This window comes from Gopherus flavomarginatus, chromosome 1 (assembly GCF_025201925.1).
Source record: "Gopherus flavomarginatus isolate rGopFla2 chromosome 1, rGopFla2.mat.asm, whole genome shotgun sequence".
Taxonomy (NCBI): Eukaryota; Metazoa; Chordata; order Testudines; family Testudinidae; genus Gopherus; species Gopherus flavomarginatus.
This window is the reverse complement of record NC_066617.1, coordinates 25,407,436-25,425,569: the sequence shown is the minus strand read 5'-3', so window position 1 is coordinate 25,425,569 and position 18,134 is coordinate 25,407,436. Positions and strand designations below refer to the sequence as shown.

The 18,134-nt window shown below is 43.5% G+C and overlaps 1 protein-coding gene across 12 annotated transcripts in view; it reads right to left on the bottom strand.

The window, feature by feature from the left end:
* MAGI2 (membrane associated guanylate kinase, WW and PDZ domain containing 2) overlaps positions 1 to 18,134 on the bottom strand; it is a 1,116,388-nt gene that overhangs the window by 387,801 nt on the left and 710,453 nt on the right. For all 12 annotated transcript variants that reach the window (XM_050936782.1, XM_050936783.1, XM_050936784.1 and 9 more), the window contains one exon: positions 7,024 to 7,239. In XM_050936782.1, coding sequence (XP_050792739.1) covers positions 7,024 to 7,239 — 216 coding nt within the window. The remainder of the gene's footprint in view (positions 1 to 7,023; positions 7,240 to 18,134) is intronic.

Below are 18,134 nucleotides of genomic sequence, written 5' to 3'. Positions count from 1 at the left end.
TTCTCTCCTATGATTGGGCTGTCTGGAGGGACTACAGCTTTCCTGATGAAAAATGGACTCCCTCTGACCTAGCTGTGTGGTGCATAATAGCAGTCATATGACTGCGAGTACTTAATGGGAGATGTATTCTGGCCAGAGAGCCTAGACTACTTATAACAGAAGGAGCATCAGGTACCCAATCTACAAGTCGCATGATGCAACGTGGCACAATAAGTACAGTATATGCAATTTAATGTTGAACTGACTTGAAACAAAATCTTTCAGGCCAGTTCAACAAACTGAAATAAAAGATTTTAATTTGGGAATGTCAAAATGGTTCATTTAAATTAAAAACATCAAAATTAGTTATTTTGCCATTTCCAAACAGAGATATTTTTGAGTATTTAATTCTGTGAAAAATTGCAATATTTTAATTGTTTTCATCTTGATTTGGAACTGCCATGATGTGCTGCTTTTTGTGGCATGGCATCGCTTTGCAGGCACCCTGTCCTCAGTTCCCTCCCAGTTCTCCCAATAATTTACTCACAGCCCAGAGTACTTAAAGTAACATTCCCCTTCTTGTCTTCTTGTCTTTATTAAGACTTTATAGAATACTGTCTCCTTTGGCCCTTCGGCCCAAACCCGTCCCTCTGGGGGCTTCCAATTCACCCTTGTTCCAAAGCTTCAGGTTTCTGGTTCCACTTCAGTTCCCTCAGAGCCATGGAGCTCTGCAAGCCCCCTGGCCTCTCTAGAGCATGTAGCATAAAGTATAAGGCAGGTGGAGAGCTGTAATCACTACTACTGAATAGCTAAGAACTACACATTTCCTGTTATATTTATTTGTTACTTCATCCTACCATGTCCCACTTGTTTGTCTCATTCACCTCTTACACCTTGTCTTTTACACTGTAAGTTCTTTGGGGGCAGAGACTGTCATTTATTATGTTTGCCTAGCGCTCAACACAATGGGGCCTGACTGAGTTCCCATTACTCTTTAAAGAGGACAGATCACCCTGTTACAGGGATGAAAACTAAACTCTACTTTGGCAAAGGGATTCCATAGCTCTCCTTCATGGGACTGTACCTTGATTCACACAGGCCTCTCCAGCCTACCCAGGTTCCAGCCCTGCCCCAGATAGCCTCTGTAGGTCCTTGCCCTCTCACACTTCTTCCCTTGGTTCAGAGGCCCCACAGCTCTCCTTCTTGGTGCTGTGGTGTGGTTCAGACAAGATTCCCCAACCCACAAGTCTCTCTTCTGCTTCTGGATCCCATCTCAAAGAGCCTCTCTGCTGACTCAATGCTCCTATGCCATTCTCCTTACCCTCTACTGTCGATTCTCTCTCTCCTCCTGGGAGTTGACTAACAGGTGAATTTTATCATGTTCAGGAAGTAGCTACCTGATTAATACTTGCCCCTCATTCTCCAGCTTGTCTGCAGTTCCCTTGAACACCTGTTTCCCAAAAGGGTCTATATCATGGAACAGGGGTTGACTGGCCCCAGTTCCCACCACCCCTTAGAGAACAGACCACCCTGTTACAGAGATTAAGACTAATATTAAAATATCAGTGTTTCCCGTGGGATGGAAACTCTGATTTTTGCTCAATTCTACCACCTTTTGTAGGGATATTAAAGAAGGAACTAACAGTGATTCCCCCAAGTGACAGTGACCCCCTAGTTTCACCAAGTACAAAAAATCTTTTAGTTCTTCTGTTAAAACTTGTAAGCTCCTGTTTGCAGAAACCATTGATTGCATCTGTCCTATGAAAGATACTCTATTACTATGTAAAACTTACAAACAAGTTAATTGACTTTGTTCTTGATGGAAACACTATGCTAGCCTTACGCTGTAATTTATACAATGTAAACAAACAGACCCCCACCCTCTGTAATTACAGGGCCGGGAGTCTCAAATGAATTAACACACACTCCGAAAGTGATGGAGACTGTAAATTAAAATATGGTTAAGATATGGAATGTATGTTGACAAATGCTTAATGTGCATGAATGGTTAAGGAGGTGCCAGCCTAGAAAGGGAGTATCCATCGGCCGAAGAATGTGTCAAGTGGACCACCAGACAACCCCCAGAGGGTAAACTGGGATCCACCCCATCACCTGAAAGGATGAGAAACACAAACGTTGGACAGTGTTAAGCCACCAGGAATGTGCCACTTTAGACAATGTGGAGCCACCAGGCCATCTGCTGATTGAGGCAGCAACAGCAGGATGAAACAGCTCCCATAGACTAACCCTATAAGAATGAACTCCAAAGACTGAGGACTTTGAGTCTCTGGTTCTGCTGCCAACCTCTAGGAGCATCAGGTGCATCTGACCCAGACTTGGCTCCATCCTCATGACCAAGATACCTGGCCAGTAACTTGGCATGAGCAACTTCTAGGCTGGTAACTATAATACCTATACAGAACCTGAATGAATGATTGTGTGAATAAATATATATGTGTGTGTGTGTGTGTGTGTGTATAAGGAATAAGTAGTAATAGGAATAAGTGGTTAAACAACGTTGTTTATTTTTATCTGTTGTTTTATTTACAATAAATGTGGCATCTTTGCCTTATCCCTCTTAATAAGATCCTGCTGGTTTTTATTATATTGGTATAACACTTTTTGTCCTCCTTCAAGTCCCTCCTTAAAATTCACTTCTGTAGTGCAGTAAAGTACAAGCTGATAATGACTAGACAGGGGGATAGCTGTGATCTTTAGTACAGAATCGCTAAGAACTATATGGCTCCTATTATATTTATTTGTTGCTTCATCTCCCCCAGTCTGCTATGGCCCACTTGTTTGTCTCACCCAACTTTTACATCTTGTCTTTTACAATGTAAACTCTTTGTGGCAGGGATTGTCAAGCACAATGGGGCCTGACCTAATTGTGGCCATTGGGTGCTCCCACAATATCAGAGTTAAAAAAATAATGTTAATAATAATAGTAAATAGTAAGCTACATGGGTTCTGGTTGGTTTGTTTGATAATGGGGCACAATGGATAGAGTGGGAATGAAAGGAGAGGGGATCAAGTGAGCAGTAAACAGTCCAGAAGGCAAGAAGGAACATTAGGGAGGGAGGGATGTAAAGGTGAGGGGTGTGGGAAGACAAAGTGGCATCAGAGGGAATGCGAAGGACCCTTCCCTGTGACTTTCTTATTTTTTAATTTTTGCCAATTTGTTGTTGTTTGTTTCAATTTTATAATGGCCTGGTCTTATTCCTCAAAGCCATTGAATCCCCCTACATCCTCCAAATGGGTATTACTTCCCAACAGAGAATGAAAGGTCACATGACATCACTAGGTCACTGACTTTGTGAAGGCCATTCTGTATTGCTGTTGTACTGTTCCCAGCTCTCTTCCTATAGGGGTGGCCTTTTACACGATGGTGCCTGGTGGTGAGAGGAGAGCAGCGTCTCCAACCCTACATATGCCTGGGGTTGGGTGAGGCTCCCTCACCCACTCTGCACACAGAAGACACTAGCCACAGCTTTGGAGTGGTTCAAAAGGAGCTTTCATCAGCTTTGTCTGGACCATTTTTATAATCCATGACACACAGAGTGCTTTTTTAATGGGAGGTTTCAAAAATGTTAAGCTTCATATGAACCTGATAACAATGGGCTGCAAAGACAGTGGTCAACCTTTGAGTAGTTCATGGCAGGCTGAAATAGCTGCCACATGTGTCTGGCTGGGATTAGACTTCAACTGGGACAGAGACAAGGCGAGAAGGTAGCCTAGCAGCTTTTGTGAGGGTAAACAAAGGGGTCAGCTTGGCCTTGATTGCAAAATGTTTTCACTTCAGTTGTAGGTAATTCTCATAGATGGGTTTTTAAGATGCCAGGAGGACATGGGCCACCTGCTCAGAAATGCCACTATTATTGTTATAGCCTATTACTTATATTACAGTAGTGTCTAGGCGCCTCAGTAAGGGGCCAGAGACACATAATGCTAAGATTATACACACAAATAACAAAAAGACTCTGCCCTGAAGAGTTTGCAATCTAAGTATAGAACAAGAGACAAAAAAGGGGGATACGACAAACAGATGAGGCAAGTACAAAGTAAAAATAAGATAACGATGAACCAAGCCTAAGGGTCACTAGCCTGGCAGGTGCCTGGCTGTCTGAGGGAGAGCTCCCTGACTGGCATGGGGCAAGGTACCTGGAGATACTATAGTGATTGGATCCCTGTTCAATAGAGCCTGACAAGTTCAAAGGAAGACATTACAAATGCACAGAGTCTCTCACGAAAGAAGAACAAAGAAATGGTATAACATAAATTAAAAAATCAGATTCCAGTCATAAATATCTCCACAATTATCACTGTCATTTACCAGTCTGACAAAGACAGATTATTTAAGTTCTCTTGGATTCACTTCAGAACTTTAACTCCTCCAGTCTGCTGGTGCTAGCTGTTACATCAGCCCTTATCGTCACACTGTAGTCCTGCTGAGACTCTGACAACACTACTAGTTTGTAAGACTTTAAGCCGTGCAGCATGTATAAACATCTTAAAGAACTGCATAGATCTTTTGCAGATCCTTAGAGCTGTTATTTAATGGAATGTTGCCTTTAAAGGTAAGAGAAACTCTTATGAAAATTGGACTGCACTTTCCAAAAGTGCAATAACAAGTGCCAAGGCTTTGGTTCCTTCCATCTGGAGTGACCCTCTCATTAATATATTTTGTTTTTCCTGCTTGTTTGGAGACAAAGCACAAATGCATTTTAGGGGCAGCTAATACTCTTTTTTAGCACGCAGATACACTGTCTACTATACAGAGTTCCTGAGAACTACATTGCCAAAATAAAGCAGCACTGTGTGTGTACATAAAGCCACCTTGGTACAATCTCCTAAGTCCTCAGTCAGTATAGCTGAACAAAAAAATGCTCCTTAAAACCCACCAGAGTCAAGAGAGGCACTGCTTCTTCAGAGAGTCACACCTAAAGGAATTACTTTGCAGAGGGTCCTTTTACATATAGTGCTCAATACTGCATTCTTTTAACATAGCACCTACCAGTGGACATTTCTTGAGTATGGCCTAACCACCACGGATGTAGAATTTGAATGGGACACGTTATATATTGACAATGCAAAGGGAAAACAAGATATTGTATTTTTTCTCTATCAGATTTGGATTATGAACTGAAATATATTGCCCTGAAATTGCTTCCTTGAAACTTGCATGCAGGCATATATTTCATATAACTACATGGAAGGACATTAGGAAGACAGCAGGGACCAAATCTTGTCCTTGCCTAGCCTCTTTAGTTCCCTGGTAGCAGATCCAATGCTATTCTTGTTCATAAGGATTTGAGGGGGAGCACTCTACTTGTATAGTGTAGAATTTAGCTCTATTGAGGATTCCTGTATGCAGGGAATAGGGCAGAGCTGCATGAAAGCATGGTGTAGGACGCACTGATGTATGAATCCTCCTCTGTGGAAGGGCTGAGTAAGGGCTCCAGGGCATGCTGCAGCCTCCACACTGCAGTTCGGTCAAAGAATGGTTCCACAGCTCTTTTAGAGACTGAAGGGGGAGGATTTTCTACTCATTCCCCCATGTTTCTTCAGTGCCCAGCCTAGCTATCCAGGCTCAGGAATTGCCCTTAAATGCAGGACCGACACACCACAAAAGCATGCAACCAGACCTATCCATAACAGGGAGAGTTATTCAATTTGATGTTCTTTCCAACCAAGTATGAGGAAAAAAAATACATATAATGAAATGTGAAAATCAATTTTACAGCACTTAGAGATTAGATAATGCATTTATTGTTTCATAAGAACCTGTACATTCAGAAATCTTGTAATCTTATCATTCTATTTACATGGATTGTCACTAAAGAGACTTCTACTTCAATCATTTTCTTCTGTACTTCTAATTTCCCTAGGATTAAAGGGTTTTATTATCCAGGTTTTTTACATTGCTTCTAGACCTATACAGGCCAAACAAGAAAAATACACATATTTAACCCGACACTTATTATTGCTAACTCAGTGGTTTTCAGATTCTTTACAAAATACAAACTTCTGAGTTCTTCAGTTTTCTTATTTGAAGAAAAATTTAATCCGTTATGTCTCAAATGATGTTTCAGGATAAAAAATGGTGATACTTGCTCAAACTCTGAAGGAGAATTGATCACCTACTTTGGGACATGATGGAATTTTCCCATGCAGGATACCAGCAGATATCTTGGGTTCATTGTCATCTGGAGCAGTGAGAGCCATAGGATGTAAGGGTAGGTACCTTTAGTACTATCTGCCTATGTTCTGTATCACCTTCATCCAATTGCAGGTGTTGGAACATTGACAGACCTTGGCCCTTCCCATTTGCTTTTTCTGGAGGCTTCATATCTGTCTGACTCTCAAGTGACTGTACTACCAAGTAAGCCACACTGATACTGTCTCAGGTTCACAAAGATTCTGTTGCATTAATGCACTAAGACTTTGCTGTTACACAATGTCTCAACCGAAAAGTTCACAGCATTTTACAAAAATTAACTTGCTAATTATTTTACAGCAGGGGTTCCCAAACTTGGTTCATGGCTTGTTCAGGGGAAGCCCCGGCAGGCTGCAAGATGCCTTTGTTTACCTGAGCATCCGCAGGTATGGCCGCTCGCAGCTCCCATTCTGGTTCGCCATTCCCAGGCAATGGGAGCTGCGGGAAGCTGCGTGGGCTGGGCCACTCCTTCCTGCAGTTCCCATTGGCCGGGAATGGCGAACCGCAGCCACTGAGAGCTGCGAGCAGCCACACTTGCATACGCTCGGGTAAACAAAGCATCTTGCGGCCCACCAGGGTCTTACCCTGAAGAAGCTGCGAACCAAGTTTAGGAACCCCTGTTTTACAGAAAGGAAAACTGAGGTACACACGCCATGTAATTTGTTCTAGGTTATACTGGAATCCAGTTTCTCAGGAGTCCTGGCTACTAGTCTTGTGCTCTTCAGCACAAGATAAACACTCCCTCCCCAAAGTGAGCACCCTCATAACTGCAGAAGGAAATAACCATGAAATAACTGAAATAAAATTCAGAAGTGGATAAACGGACTAACCTGGTGTTACTACCATGCCATTTCCATTGACCACAGGTCTTTCTTCCTCTTCCTCTTCTGGTGGTTCAATACCTGTCTTCTCCATATTGCTCACTGATTTATTCCTCTTACGTTTGCCTTCAGCACTAGGTGTGGCACCTGGAAGGATGTGATCTGTCACATTTAACAATAATGGAGCTGGCTCTGCTGGAGGCTTTGGAGTGCCGTAATAGTTGTCTGCAAATAAAATCAGTAGGACAATAGTTAAATTCTTAAGAACATCTTTTGCACCATAAGAAACTATGGATACTGTATGACATAGGATTAGTTTCACTGCCTCTTTTCAAAGTCAGTGCAAAACACCGTGAAGTTAAAATTCCATTTTTTATGAAATAGTAATTGATTTTTTTAGTGATAGGCCAAACCAATTTCACAACGTTGTATGCCATGAAATAGGGGGGCTTGGAGGCTTGAAGGGACCAAAAATGGAGTAATTGGCTATCCACGATGGCAAACACATTCTGTTTTATGTCACATCATGCTTGTAACAAAGACGTTCTATGTATACCTATAGACTAGTTGGTAGATAATCCATGCTTATAAATCTTTAATAATGCCTCAAGTCCATTTCCATAACTCCTACATTAGTCAACATTTCTACTGCTCATGAACAGGCATCCAGGTTTATAATAGTTAATACTAATATATTTTGGAAGATCTATGAAACCTCATGCTTCATGGTTTCAGCAATCTCTAACCATTAGGGATTTGAAAAACTAATGTGGTGAGGGAAGAAATTATCTCACATCTGTCTAACATGAACTAGCACCTTCTTCTGAATCATCTGAAGCTAGCCATTGTCAGAGACAGGTTGTTGGACTAGATGCACCACAGATATCATCTGGTAATAGCAATTCCTTTGTTCACATGTTCCTATGCACCTTGGGGCTAGCAGAATCCTTTAACAGCATCCCCAGCCTATTTTTAAAAACCTGTGTAAGAATTCAATTCAAGAAGAAAACAGCAAACAGTGACTCTGTTAGCTATATGATGCACAAGGATTAAATTTACACCATCTATATCATGGTTTCCCAAACTTGGTTCACATCTTGTTCAGGGTAAGCCCCTGGTGGGCTGCGAGATGCTTTGTTTACCTGAGCCGCTCCTAGCTCCCAGTAACTGTGGTTCACTGTTCCCAGCCAATGGGAGCTGCAGGAAATGGTGGCCTGGCCCATGCCACTTCTCACAGCTCCCATGGGCTGTATATACAGCATTATCATCACCAATACACTTATGGTTTGCTTAAGAAATTCAAAGGACAAGTCATATAACTTTTTTACAGTTTTTCTTCCAATATTTTTATTGCTTCCGCATGAACTAATACCAGTAGCACCTTCAAAACCTATTCTTACGTTTAAATGTGCCACATACAGGTAAAGTACCTTGATCAGTAAAGCATTATGAGGTGCATTTTTCAGGCAGTATAGGGATAGTTCTGGGACCTGTATTCCTGTGTGTTTTGTAACTCAGTACAATGTGCACTCATGAGACCACCTCAGTACAGATAAGTAATTAAGTATTCTAACAACTAGTGAAAGTTTTATGAATTTTCACAGTGAATTAGCACCACATTATTTAGAACAGATGTTTAACGGCCCTCAGGCTCACACTGGACTAGAATCATAGAAGTGTAGGAGTGGAAGGGACCGTGAGAGGTCATCAAGTCCAGTCCCGGGCACTGAAAACAGGACTACATAATAACTACTCCATTTCTGACAGGTGTTTGTCTAATGTGTTCTTAAAAACCTTCAGTGATGGAAATTCCACAACCTCCTTGGCAATTTGTTCCAGGATTTAATTACCCTGACAGTTAGGAAGTTTTTCCCAATGTCTAACCTAACCTCTCTTGCAGCAATTGAAGCCCTATCCTCAGAGGCTAACGAGAACAACTTTTGCCAGCATTTGCCAAAGATTTTCTCAGTCATTATTTAAGTACGTTTTAAAAAATATCAATATTAGAGAGGGTCTCAATCCATTTGCAAAGCTCTGATGGAGCAGTTACTTATTTACTGACAGGTAATTTGATAGTAGCTGACAATAGATGGATTTGAAGCTAACAGACATTAAACAAGACTTACTAATGTGCGTAGAGACACTAGATCCAGATCCATTTCTGTTTTTCCATAACTGCATACAGTATTATCCATAATGGCGGCATTCATGCCTTGAACATGTTGTAAATTTTGAAAGGAATTTATTTCCCCTATTTTAAAACCTCTCCCTACCTAAAACACTTCTCCAACTCAAAAGCATTACTCTTCCATGATTGTGCAGCAGCATAAAACATTGATTTTATGAATTTCAGCACACAACCTCAACCAGTAACAGGTCAATTCTGATTCCAGTTCTGAAGTTAAAAGTGCAGTGCAGTGCAGTGCCTTTACTGTAACCTAGCTTCTATGGCCTCTTCCTTGTTTTACCATTTTCATACATAGCCAAGTGCTGTAGTTCAATTATACTTTTAAAGATTATTGATTTACTGGAAGAAATCTGTAATGACATAACTAGTACATTTGTAAATCAATCAAATAGTCTTGAACACTAGGTAATAGAACACATCCCATAAAGATTTTCTAAATACAGGAGATGATCGTTCTATTTCAGGAAGTTAAATACTCATCTCTGTTAGACCCATGTATATGTTGGCAAATCTCTAGAGAGCCATATGCATAATGCCGTGTGAAAAGATTTCATATGAACGTAACAGATTTCAAAACACAAGAGACAACATTGTACATTTAAGATTAGAAGTCAGAGAGGATTTCATTCTTTTTGTTTCAAACTGAAAACTCAATACAAATTTCCATGTTCCTGCCCTCCAAAATAAGAGAGCAAGAGAGTACTCCACTGACTTCGAAGTGAGATTTGGTGTATTGCCCAATCCCTAAAAATAGCAGCGCCATCTAATTTAGCAAGCTTTGTTATGAATTTATTCTATAAAGGCTGTGGATTACTGTGTTCTATATTTTATAGAATACCAATACACTTACATAGCATTTTACACTTGCAAAGCTCTGTACAAACATTAACTAATTAATCCTAATAATAGTCCTATATCATAGTCCCCATTTTGCAGACCGGGAAGCTGAGACGTGGCTGGATTTTTAAAGGTACAGTATTTCGGAGTCTAAAGAAAGAGATTTCTATGGGAGTTAGGTGCCTACGCACTTTCAAAAATCCAAGCAGGCACCTATCTTCTTCTTTAGGCACCTAAATACCTTGAAAAATCAGACCTACAGAGACTAAGGATAGTTATGGCTTTTGGAAGTCCAAGAATACTGGAAGGAGAAGCAGAGAGCACACTGCCCAGGAAAAGCTACTTGACATTGGGAAGCCTCTAACTAATTCTGTACAACCAGGACAAACAGCTCTGTAAGGCCTGGTCTACACTACGCGTTTATACCGATTTTAGCAGCGTTAAACTGATTTAACCCTGCACCCGTCCACACAACGAGGCCCTTTATATCGATATAAAGGGCTCTTTAAACCGGTTTCTGTACTCCTCCTCAACAAGAGGAGTAGCGCTGAAATCGTTATTACCATATCTGATTAGGGTTAGTGTGGCCGCAAATCAACGGTATTGGCCTCCAGGCGGTATCCCACAGTGCATCACTCTGACCGCTCTGGAAAGCAATCTGAACTCGGATGCACTGGCCTAGTAGACAGGAAAAGCCCCACAAACTTTTGAATTTCATTTCCTGTTTGGCCAGCATGGAGAGCTCACCAGCACAGGTGACCACGCAGAGCTCATCAGCACAGGTAACAATGCAGTCTCCTGAGAATCGAAAAAGAGCTCCAGCATGGACCGCACAGGAGGTACTGGATCTGATCGCTATATGGGGAGAGGATTCTGTGCTAATAGAACTCCGTTCCAAAAGACGAAATGAAAAAACATTTGAAAAAATTTCAAAGGCTATGATGGAGAAAGGCCACACCAGGGGCTCAGTGCAGTGCAGAGTGAAAGTTAAGGAGCTCAGACAAGCCTACCAGAAAACCAAAGAAGCAAACGGAAGGTCAGGGGCAGGGACGAAAACATGCCGCTTCTACACTGAGCTGCATGCAATTCTAGGCGGGTCCACCACCACTACCCCACCCCTGTCCGTGGATTCAGAGGTGGGGGTGGTAATCTCAGCCATGGCTGAGGATTCTGCAGACGGGGAAGATGAGGAGGAGGAAGAGGAAGACGAGCTTGCAGAGAGCACACAGCGCTCCGTTCTCCCCAACAGCCAGGAGCTTTTTCTCACCCATACAGAATTACCTTCCCAGCCCTCCCAAGCTAGTAACCCAGACAATGAAGCCATGGAAGCGACCTCTGGTGAGTGTACCTTTGCAAATATAAAACATGGTTTAAAAGCAAGCATTTTTTAATGAGTGATTTGCCCTGAGGACTTGGGATGCATTCGCAGGCAGTACAGTTATTGGAAAAGTTTGTTAACATGTCTGGGGATGGAGCGGAAATCCTCCAGAGACATCTCCATGAAGCTCTCTTGGAGGTATTCCAAACGCCTTTGCAGAAAGTTTCTGGGCAGGGCAGCCTTATTCCGTCCACCACGGTAGGACACTTGACCACGCCATGCATGTAGCAAGTAATCTGGTATTACTGCATGACAAAGCCTAGCTGCGTATGGTCCCGGTGATTGCTGGCATTCAAGCAACATCCGTTCTTTATCTTACTGTGTTATCCTCAGGAGAGTGATATCGTTCACAGTAACCTGTTTGAAATTCAGGAATTTAATTAAGGGGACAGAGATGGCCATTCCCACTGGCCTGTTTGCCTGTTGCTTAAAAGAAATACTTCCTTGCAGGTAGCCAAGCGGGGGGAGGGGAGAGGGGGTAATGGCACTGAGCTTTTTTCGCGTTTGGCTATCAGGTATCTTCCCTGCTACCAGCCACGTGGTGGGAGGGAAAGGGAGGTGATTAGCAGTGATCTTCCATGATACCAGCCACGTGCGGGGGGAGGGGGGGAAGCGACCATCCCAGAGAATTGGATGGCGGGGTGGTTTCTGCTGCTGCACGTTAACAGGAAAGAAGCAGCACTGAACGGGCTTTGCTTGGTATTTGGGAAAGGAGGGCACTGTGTACATGAAGGCTGCAGAAGCCAAAAGGCAATGGCTTACCATGGCCGCATGCAAGCTGAATTCTGCTGCCCGGACCTGCGTCTGTGAGATCTCTAATACCAGAGCCGCAGGCACTCAATATTAAGATGCAAAATGCGACCTTGCAGTGAAATCACATGTGCTATGTAAGGTGAATAGTGTTGTTCACTGTGAAAGAGTATGACCATTGTTCTGTAAATACATTGTATCTTTTTAAATACTTCTCTCCCTTTTTTACCTGCTTCATGCAGCTGCGAATTTTTCAAGCCTTCCTACTCCATCCCGAGGGCTATCTCAGATAAGGTGGAGGAAAAAAAAAGACGCGAGACGAAATACTCTTGGAAATCATGGAAGTGACCCGCAATGAAAGAGCTCATCTGAATGAGTGCAAGGACGTGGTATCAAATTACAGGAAAGATGCCAGTGAACGTGAGGACAGGAGGCACCAACGTGAGAATAGGAGGGATGAACGTGAGGAGAGGAGGGACGCTCAAAATGAGAGGTGGCGGCAGGAAGATCAGAGGTGTAGGCAGGAAGATATGCAGTGGCGGGATGCAACGCTGGGGCTGCTGTGTGATCAAACTGACATCCTCCGACGTTTGGTGGAGCTTCAGGAACAGCAGCAGGGTCACAGAGTGCCGCTGCAGCCCCTGTGTAACCACCCTCACCACTCACCATGTTCCATATCTTCCTCACCCAGATGTGTAAGAACGCATGGGAGAAGGCTTCGTGCACCCGCCCACTCCACCCCCGTGGACAGCCCAACCAAAAGGCTGTCATTACTCTGAAATATTTTTAGTGGCCTTTTCATTCCCTCCTATCCTCCTCCCAAACCACACCCGGGATACCTTGTCAGTTCTCTCCCTCTTTTTATAATGATTTTTTAATAAAGAATACATGATTTTTAAACGATAGTGACTTTATTTCCTTAAGCAAGCTCTAATCGAAGGGGGAGGGTGGGTTGCTTACAGGGAATGAGTCAATCAAGGGGGGTGTTCATCAAGGGGAAACAAACCCAACAGTCACACTGTACCCTGGCCCGTGATTAAACTTGTTTTCAAAGCTTCTCTGATGCGCACTGCTTCCTGGTGTGCTCTTCTAATCACCCTGGTGTCTGGCTGCATCTAATCAGCGGCCAGGTGATTTGCCTCAGCCTCCCACCCCACCATAAAGGTCTCCCCCTTACTCTCACAGAGATTGTGGAGCACACAGCAAGCAGCAATAACATTGCAGACATTGGTTTGGCTGAGGTCTGAGCAAGTCAGTAATGTGCGCCAGCGTACCTTTAAATGGCCAAATGCACATTCTGACACCATTCTGCACTTGCTCAGCCTGTAGTTGAACAGCTCCTGACTACTGTCCAGGCAACCTGTGTATGGCTTCATGAGCCATGGCATCAAGGGGTAGGTTGGGTCTCCCAGGATAACTACAGGCATTTCAATATCCCCAACTATTATTTTCTGGTCTGGGAAGTAATTCCCTTGCTGCAGCCATTTAAACAGAGTAGTGCTTCTGAAGACACGGGCGTCATGAACCCTTCCTGGCCATCCCACGTGGATGTTGGTGAAACGTCCCTTGTGATCCACCAGTGCTTGCAGTACCATTGAAAAGTACCCCTTGTGGTTTACGTACTGGGTGCCCTGGTGCTCCGGTGCCAAGATAGGGATATAGGTTCCATCTATCGCCCCCCTACAGTTAGGGAATCCCATTGCAGCAAAGCCATCCACTATGACCTGCACGTTTCCCAGAGTCACAACCTTTCGTAGCAGCAGCTTAATGATTGCTTTGGCTACTTACATCACAGCAGCCCCCACAGTAGATTTTCCCACTCCTAATTGATTCCTGACTGACTGGTAGCTGTCTGGCATTGCAAGCTTCCAGAGGGCTATTGCCACTCGCTTCTCAACTGTGAGGGCTGCTCTCATCTTGGTATTATGGCATTTCAGGGCAGGGGAAAGCAAGTCACAAAGTTCTATGAAAGTGCCCTTACGCATGTGAAAGTTTCGCAGCCACTGCGAATCGTCCCACACCTGCAAAACTATGCGGTCCCACCAGTCTGTACTTGTTTCCCGGGCCCAAAATCGGCATTCAATGGCTAGAACCTGCCCCATTACCAGCAGGATCTCCAAAGCGCAGGGGCCCGTGGTTTGAGAGAATTCTATGTCCATGTCCTCATCACTCTCGTTGCCCCTCTGCCATAGCCGCCTCCTCCTCGCCTGGCTTTGCAAGTTCCGGTTCAGCACAGACTGCACGAGAATGCGCGAGGTGTTTACAACGTCCACAATTGCGGTCTTGATCTGAGCAGGGTCCATGCTTGCTGTGCTATGGCGTTTGCACAGTTCACCCAGGAAAAAAGGCGAGAAACGGTTGTCTGCTGCTTTCACAGAGCGAGGGTTGAGGCTGTACCCAGAACCACCCGCGACAATGTTTTTTGCCCCATCAGGCACTGGGATCTCAACCCAGAATTCCAAGGGGCGGAGGAGACTGCGGGAACTATGGGATAGCTACGGGATAGCTACCCACAGTGCAATGCTCTGGAAATCGACGCTAGCCTCGGTACATGGACGCACACCACCAAATTAATGTGCTATGTGTGACCGAGTGCACTCGACTTTATACAATCTGTTTTACAAAACTGGTTTATGTAAAATTGGAATAATCCCGTAGTGTAGACGTACCCTAAGTGTGGGAAGATGAGGGGAATGTTGGATCCAATCCTCACCATAGTCCGAAACTTTCCCCTGAGGCCACTAGATCTGCTTGTATTTCTTGCCAACCTCCCTTTCTACCTGGCCCACGTGCTGCTGTCTCTCATCTATCCTGTGTTGGAGTTAAATTATTGAATTTTAACTGCTGGCTTGGCTAGTTTGCCACAAGTATTCTTATAAAATCAAAGCATGCCAAATACCAAGACTAAATTCTCTATGAAACAAGACTTCGAGCCAAGGGCATCCTCCTGTCAGCTGACACCACAAGCCCTATATAGTATGTCCTCACAGCCTTCTTTCCTACTTGAGAACAGCAGTCTAGACAGTAGACTATAAATGATTGTCTCTGTGTGTTTCCAACTATCTGAGCTATTCTGAGAGACAAGGTGAGTGAGGTAATATCTTTTATTGCACCAGCTTCTGTGGGTGAGAGAGACAAGCTTTCAAGCCACACATAGCTCTTCCTCGAGTCAGGAAAAGGTACTCCCAGAGTCACAGCTAAATTCAAGATGGCACAGATTGTTTAGTATAAGTAGCTAACACATATTGTAAGGGACCATTCAAGGTAGAGAGGCCTGTTAACATCTCTACAGCCACAGGACAAAAGGGGGTGGGCTAGTGGGTTACAGACTGTGGTAATACACCATAAATCCAGTGTCTCTGTTCAGTTTATGATTTTTAGTGTCTTCCAGAGTTATGAATTTAAGCTCCCAGGCTCATCTTTTGAAAGTGTTGTGAAGGTTTCCTTTGAGGATAAGGACTGAGAGGTCAGATACAGAGAGATTGCTCTGTGAACAGTGAAAAGTGTGATATGATGTTTTTGTCTTTTATCATTTTCCTGTGTATCTGAAAGCATAGTGATTGTCTGGTTTCACCCACACAGTAGTTATTGGAGCATTTACATTGTACATTTACATGTACATTGCATGATGTATTCCACATGTTGTGAATATCTCATAACCAACATGGCTATAACTGCACTACATACAAAATATCCTGTTTTGAAAAGGCATGAATGATAATATTAAATCAGAGAGATGCTCAGAATATTTAGTGAGCCAGATGCAATATGCAAACATTAGAATTTAGTGGCTATTGAAAAATAAAAGTTCCTTCTTTGTTGGATCACTGCTCCTACTCCCTCTGGCTTCACTGTAAGTATACATTCAGCAAGTATCCTTAGACAGGAGCCTGGACCAAAAAAAAAAAAAAATTACCAGGAAGGCTTAATCCTGTTCACTCTCCTGATGATAGAGTTCCAGACCTGAATCTTCAGGTGATGCATGCAAAGGAAGAAATAAGGACAAAGAAATTTGGGGCTTTCCCCCTGACTTTAGTTTAGCAATTTCAGCAAGGCTTAAAAAAACCATATAATAAAGAAAACATTCAGGAGTAGATGCCTTTCTTGTTTCCTGCCAAGGTAGGAGTCATGACTAAGAATAATAGATCTATTTATGGGAACTGGGAAGAAGAAAAATCATTACAGCAAAATGTAAGAGAAAGCCACAAACAGAGAAATTAGGCGATTATAACAAGACTAAACAATTGTGGAGAAAAGTAATGCCGAGCTGTCATAAACAGATAAGTAAGAATTAATAAAACAGAAGTACTTCGTACCTCTTTTGCCTGTAAAGGGTTAACAAGATCAGTGAGCCTGGCTGTCACCTGACCAGAGGACCAATCAGGGGACAGGATACTTTCAAATCTTGAGGGAGGGAAGTTTTTGTGTGTGCTGTTAGATTTTGGTGGTTGTTCTCTCTGAGTTCTGAGAGTGACCAGACGTGCAACCAGGTTTCTCTCCAATCTCTCTGATACAGTTTCTTATATGTCCAGAATAGTAAGTACTAGGTAGATAAAGCGAGTTAGGCTTATGTTTGTTTTCTTTATTTGCAAATGTGTATTTGGCTGGAAGGAGTTCAAATTTGTATTTTGCTGAAAGGATTTTAATTTGTACTTGTATACTTAGGCTGGGAGGGTATTCCCAGTGTCTATAGCTGAAAGACCCTGTACCTATTCCATTTTAAATTTACAAAGATAATTTTTACTGTTTTTTCTTTCTTTAATTAAAAGCTTTTCTTGTTTAAGAACTTGATTTTTTTTTTCTGGTGTGAGATCCCAGGGGATGGGGCCTGGATTCACCAGGGAATTGGTGGGGAGAAAGGGAAGGGGGAGAGAAAGGTTAATTTATCTCTATGGGATTACTTTCTCTCTCAGGGAGAGTCTGGGAGGGGGATTGAGAAGGAGGGGGGAAGGTGAATTTTCCTCTCTGTTTAAGATTCAAGGAGTTTGAATCACAGTAATCTTCCAGGGTAACCCAGGGAAGGGAAACCTGGAAGAGGCAACGAGGGGAAAGGGTTTACTTTCCTTGTGTTAAGATCCAGAGGGACTGGGTCTTGGGGGTCCCCGGGCAAGGTTTTGGCGGGGACCAGAGTGTACGAGGCACTGAAGCTCCTGGTTGGTGGCAGCACTACAAGTACTAAGCTGGTAATTGAGCTTAGAGGAATTCATGCTGGTACCCCATCTTTTGGACGCTAAGGTTCAGAGTGGGGAATTATACCATGACACGAGCCCAAGCCAAAAGCCCAGATACAAAGGTCCCCACACTTTGGGATGCTACAGAATCCCATTCCTTAATCAGATCCATATTTCTCATCAGAGCCTCATTTTTAGAATGAGATGAACCAAAACCTGAGCAACAAATGCTCCCAAAATTCTGTTTGTTCAGAATCCCACTCTGTACTTGTTTGTAACTTCCAAGGAGATTACATAGATTCCTGGGACTCTGTCTGCTGACAGCTCAGGGAGAGGTACTGTCCCGGGTAGGGAGGGGGAGCCAAGGCAGACTCAGAGTCCACCCAGAAACCAAAAGAGAGTGACAGACCTTCCCAGGGAGAAGCCATTTTGTAGTCAGTCTGGAGCCAGCCAGGAAAAAGGGAGGACTGGCTGTGTGGGGAGCAGGTGAGTCCCAGACTTGCATGCAGGGGCGGCTCTAGACATTTTGCCGCCCCAAGCACACTAGGCAGGCTGCCATCGGCGGCTTGCCTGCGGAGGGTCCGCTGGTCCCGCGGCTTCGTCCGAATATATTTTTATGTGTTTGTGTTATTTCTTGGAAGTCTCCAACTATCTGGCAAGTAAGTGGGGATTACTCTCTAGTTATTTTCCAGGAAGGAGCGAAGGGGGTGGAGGCACCACCAAATAATTTTGTAGGAAAAAAAGAAAGAAGATAACACCCTGCTGAGTGGGTGGTGGGATCCAAAAGAACCCAGAC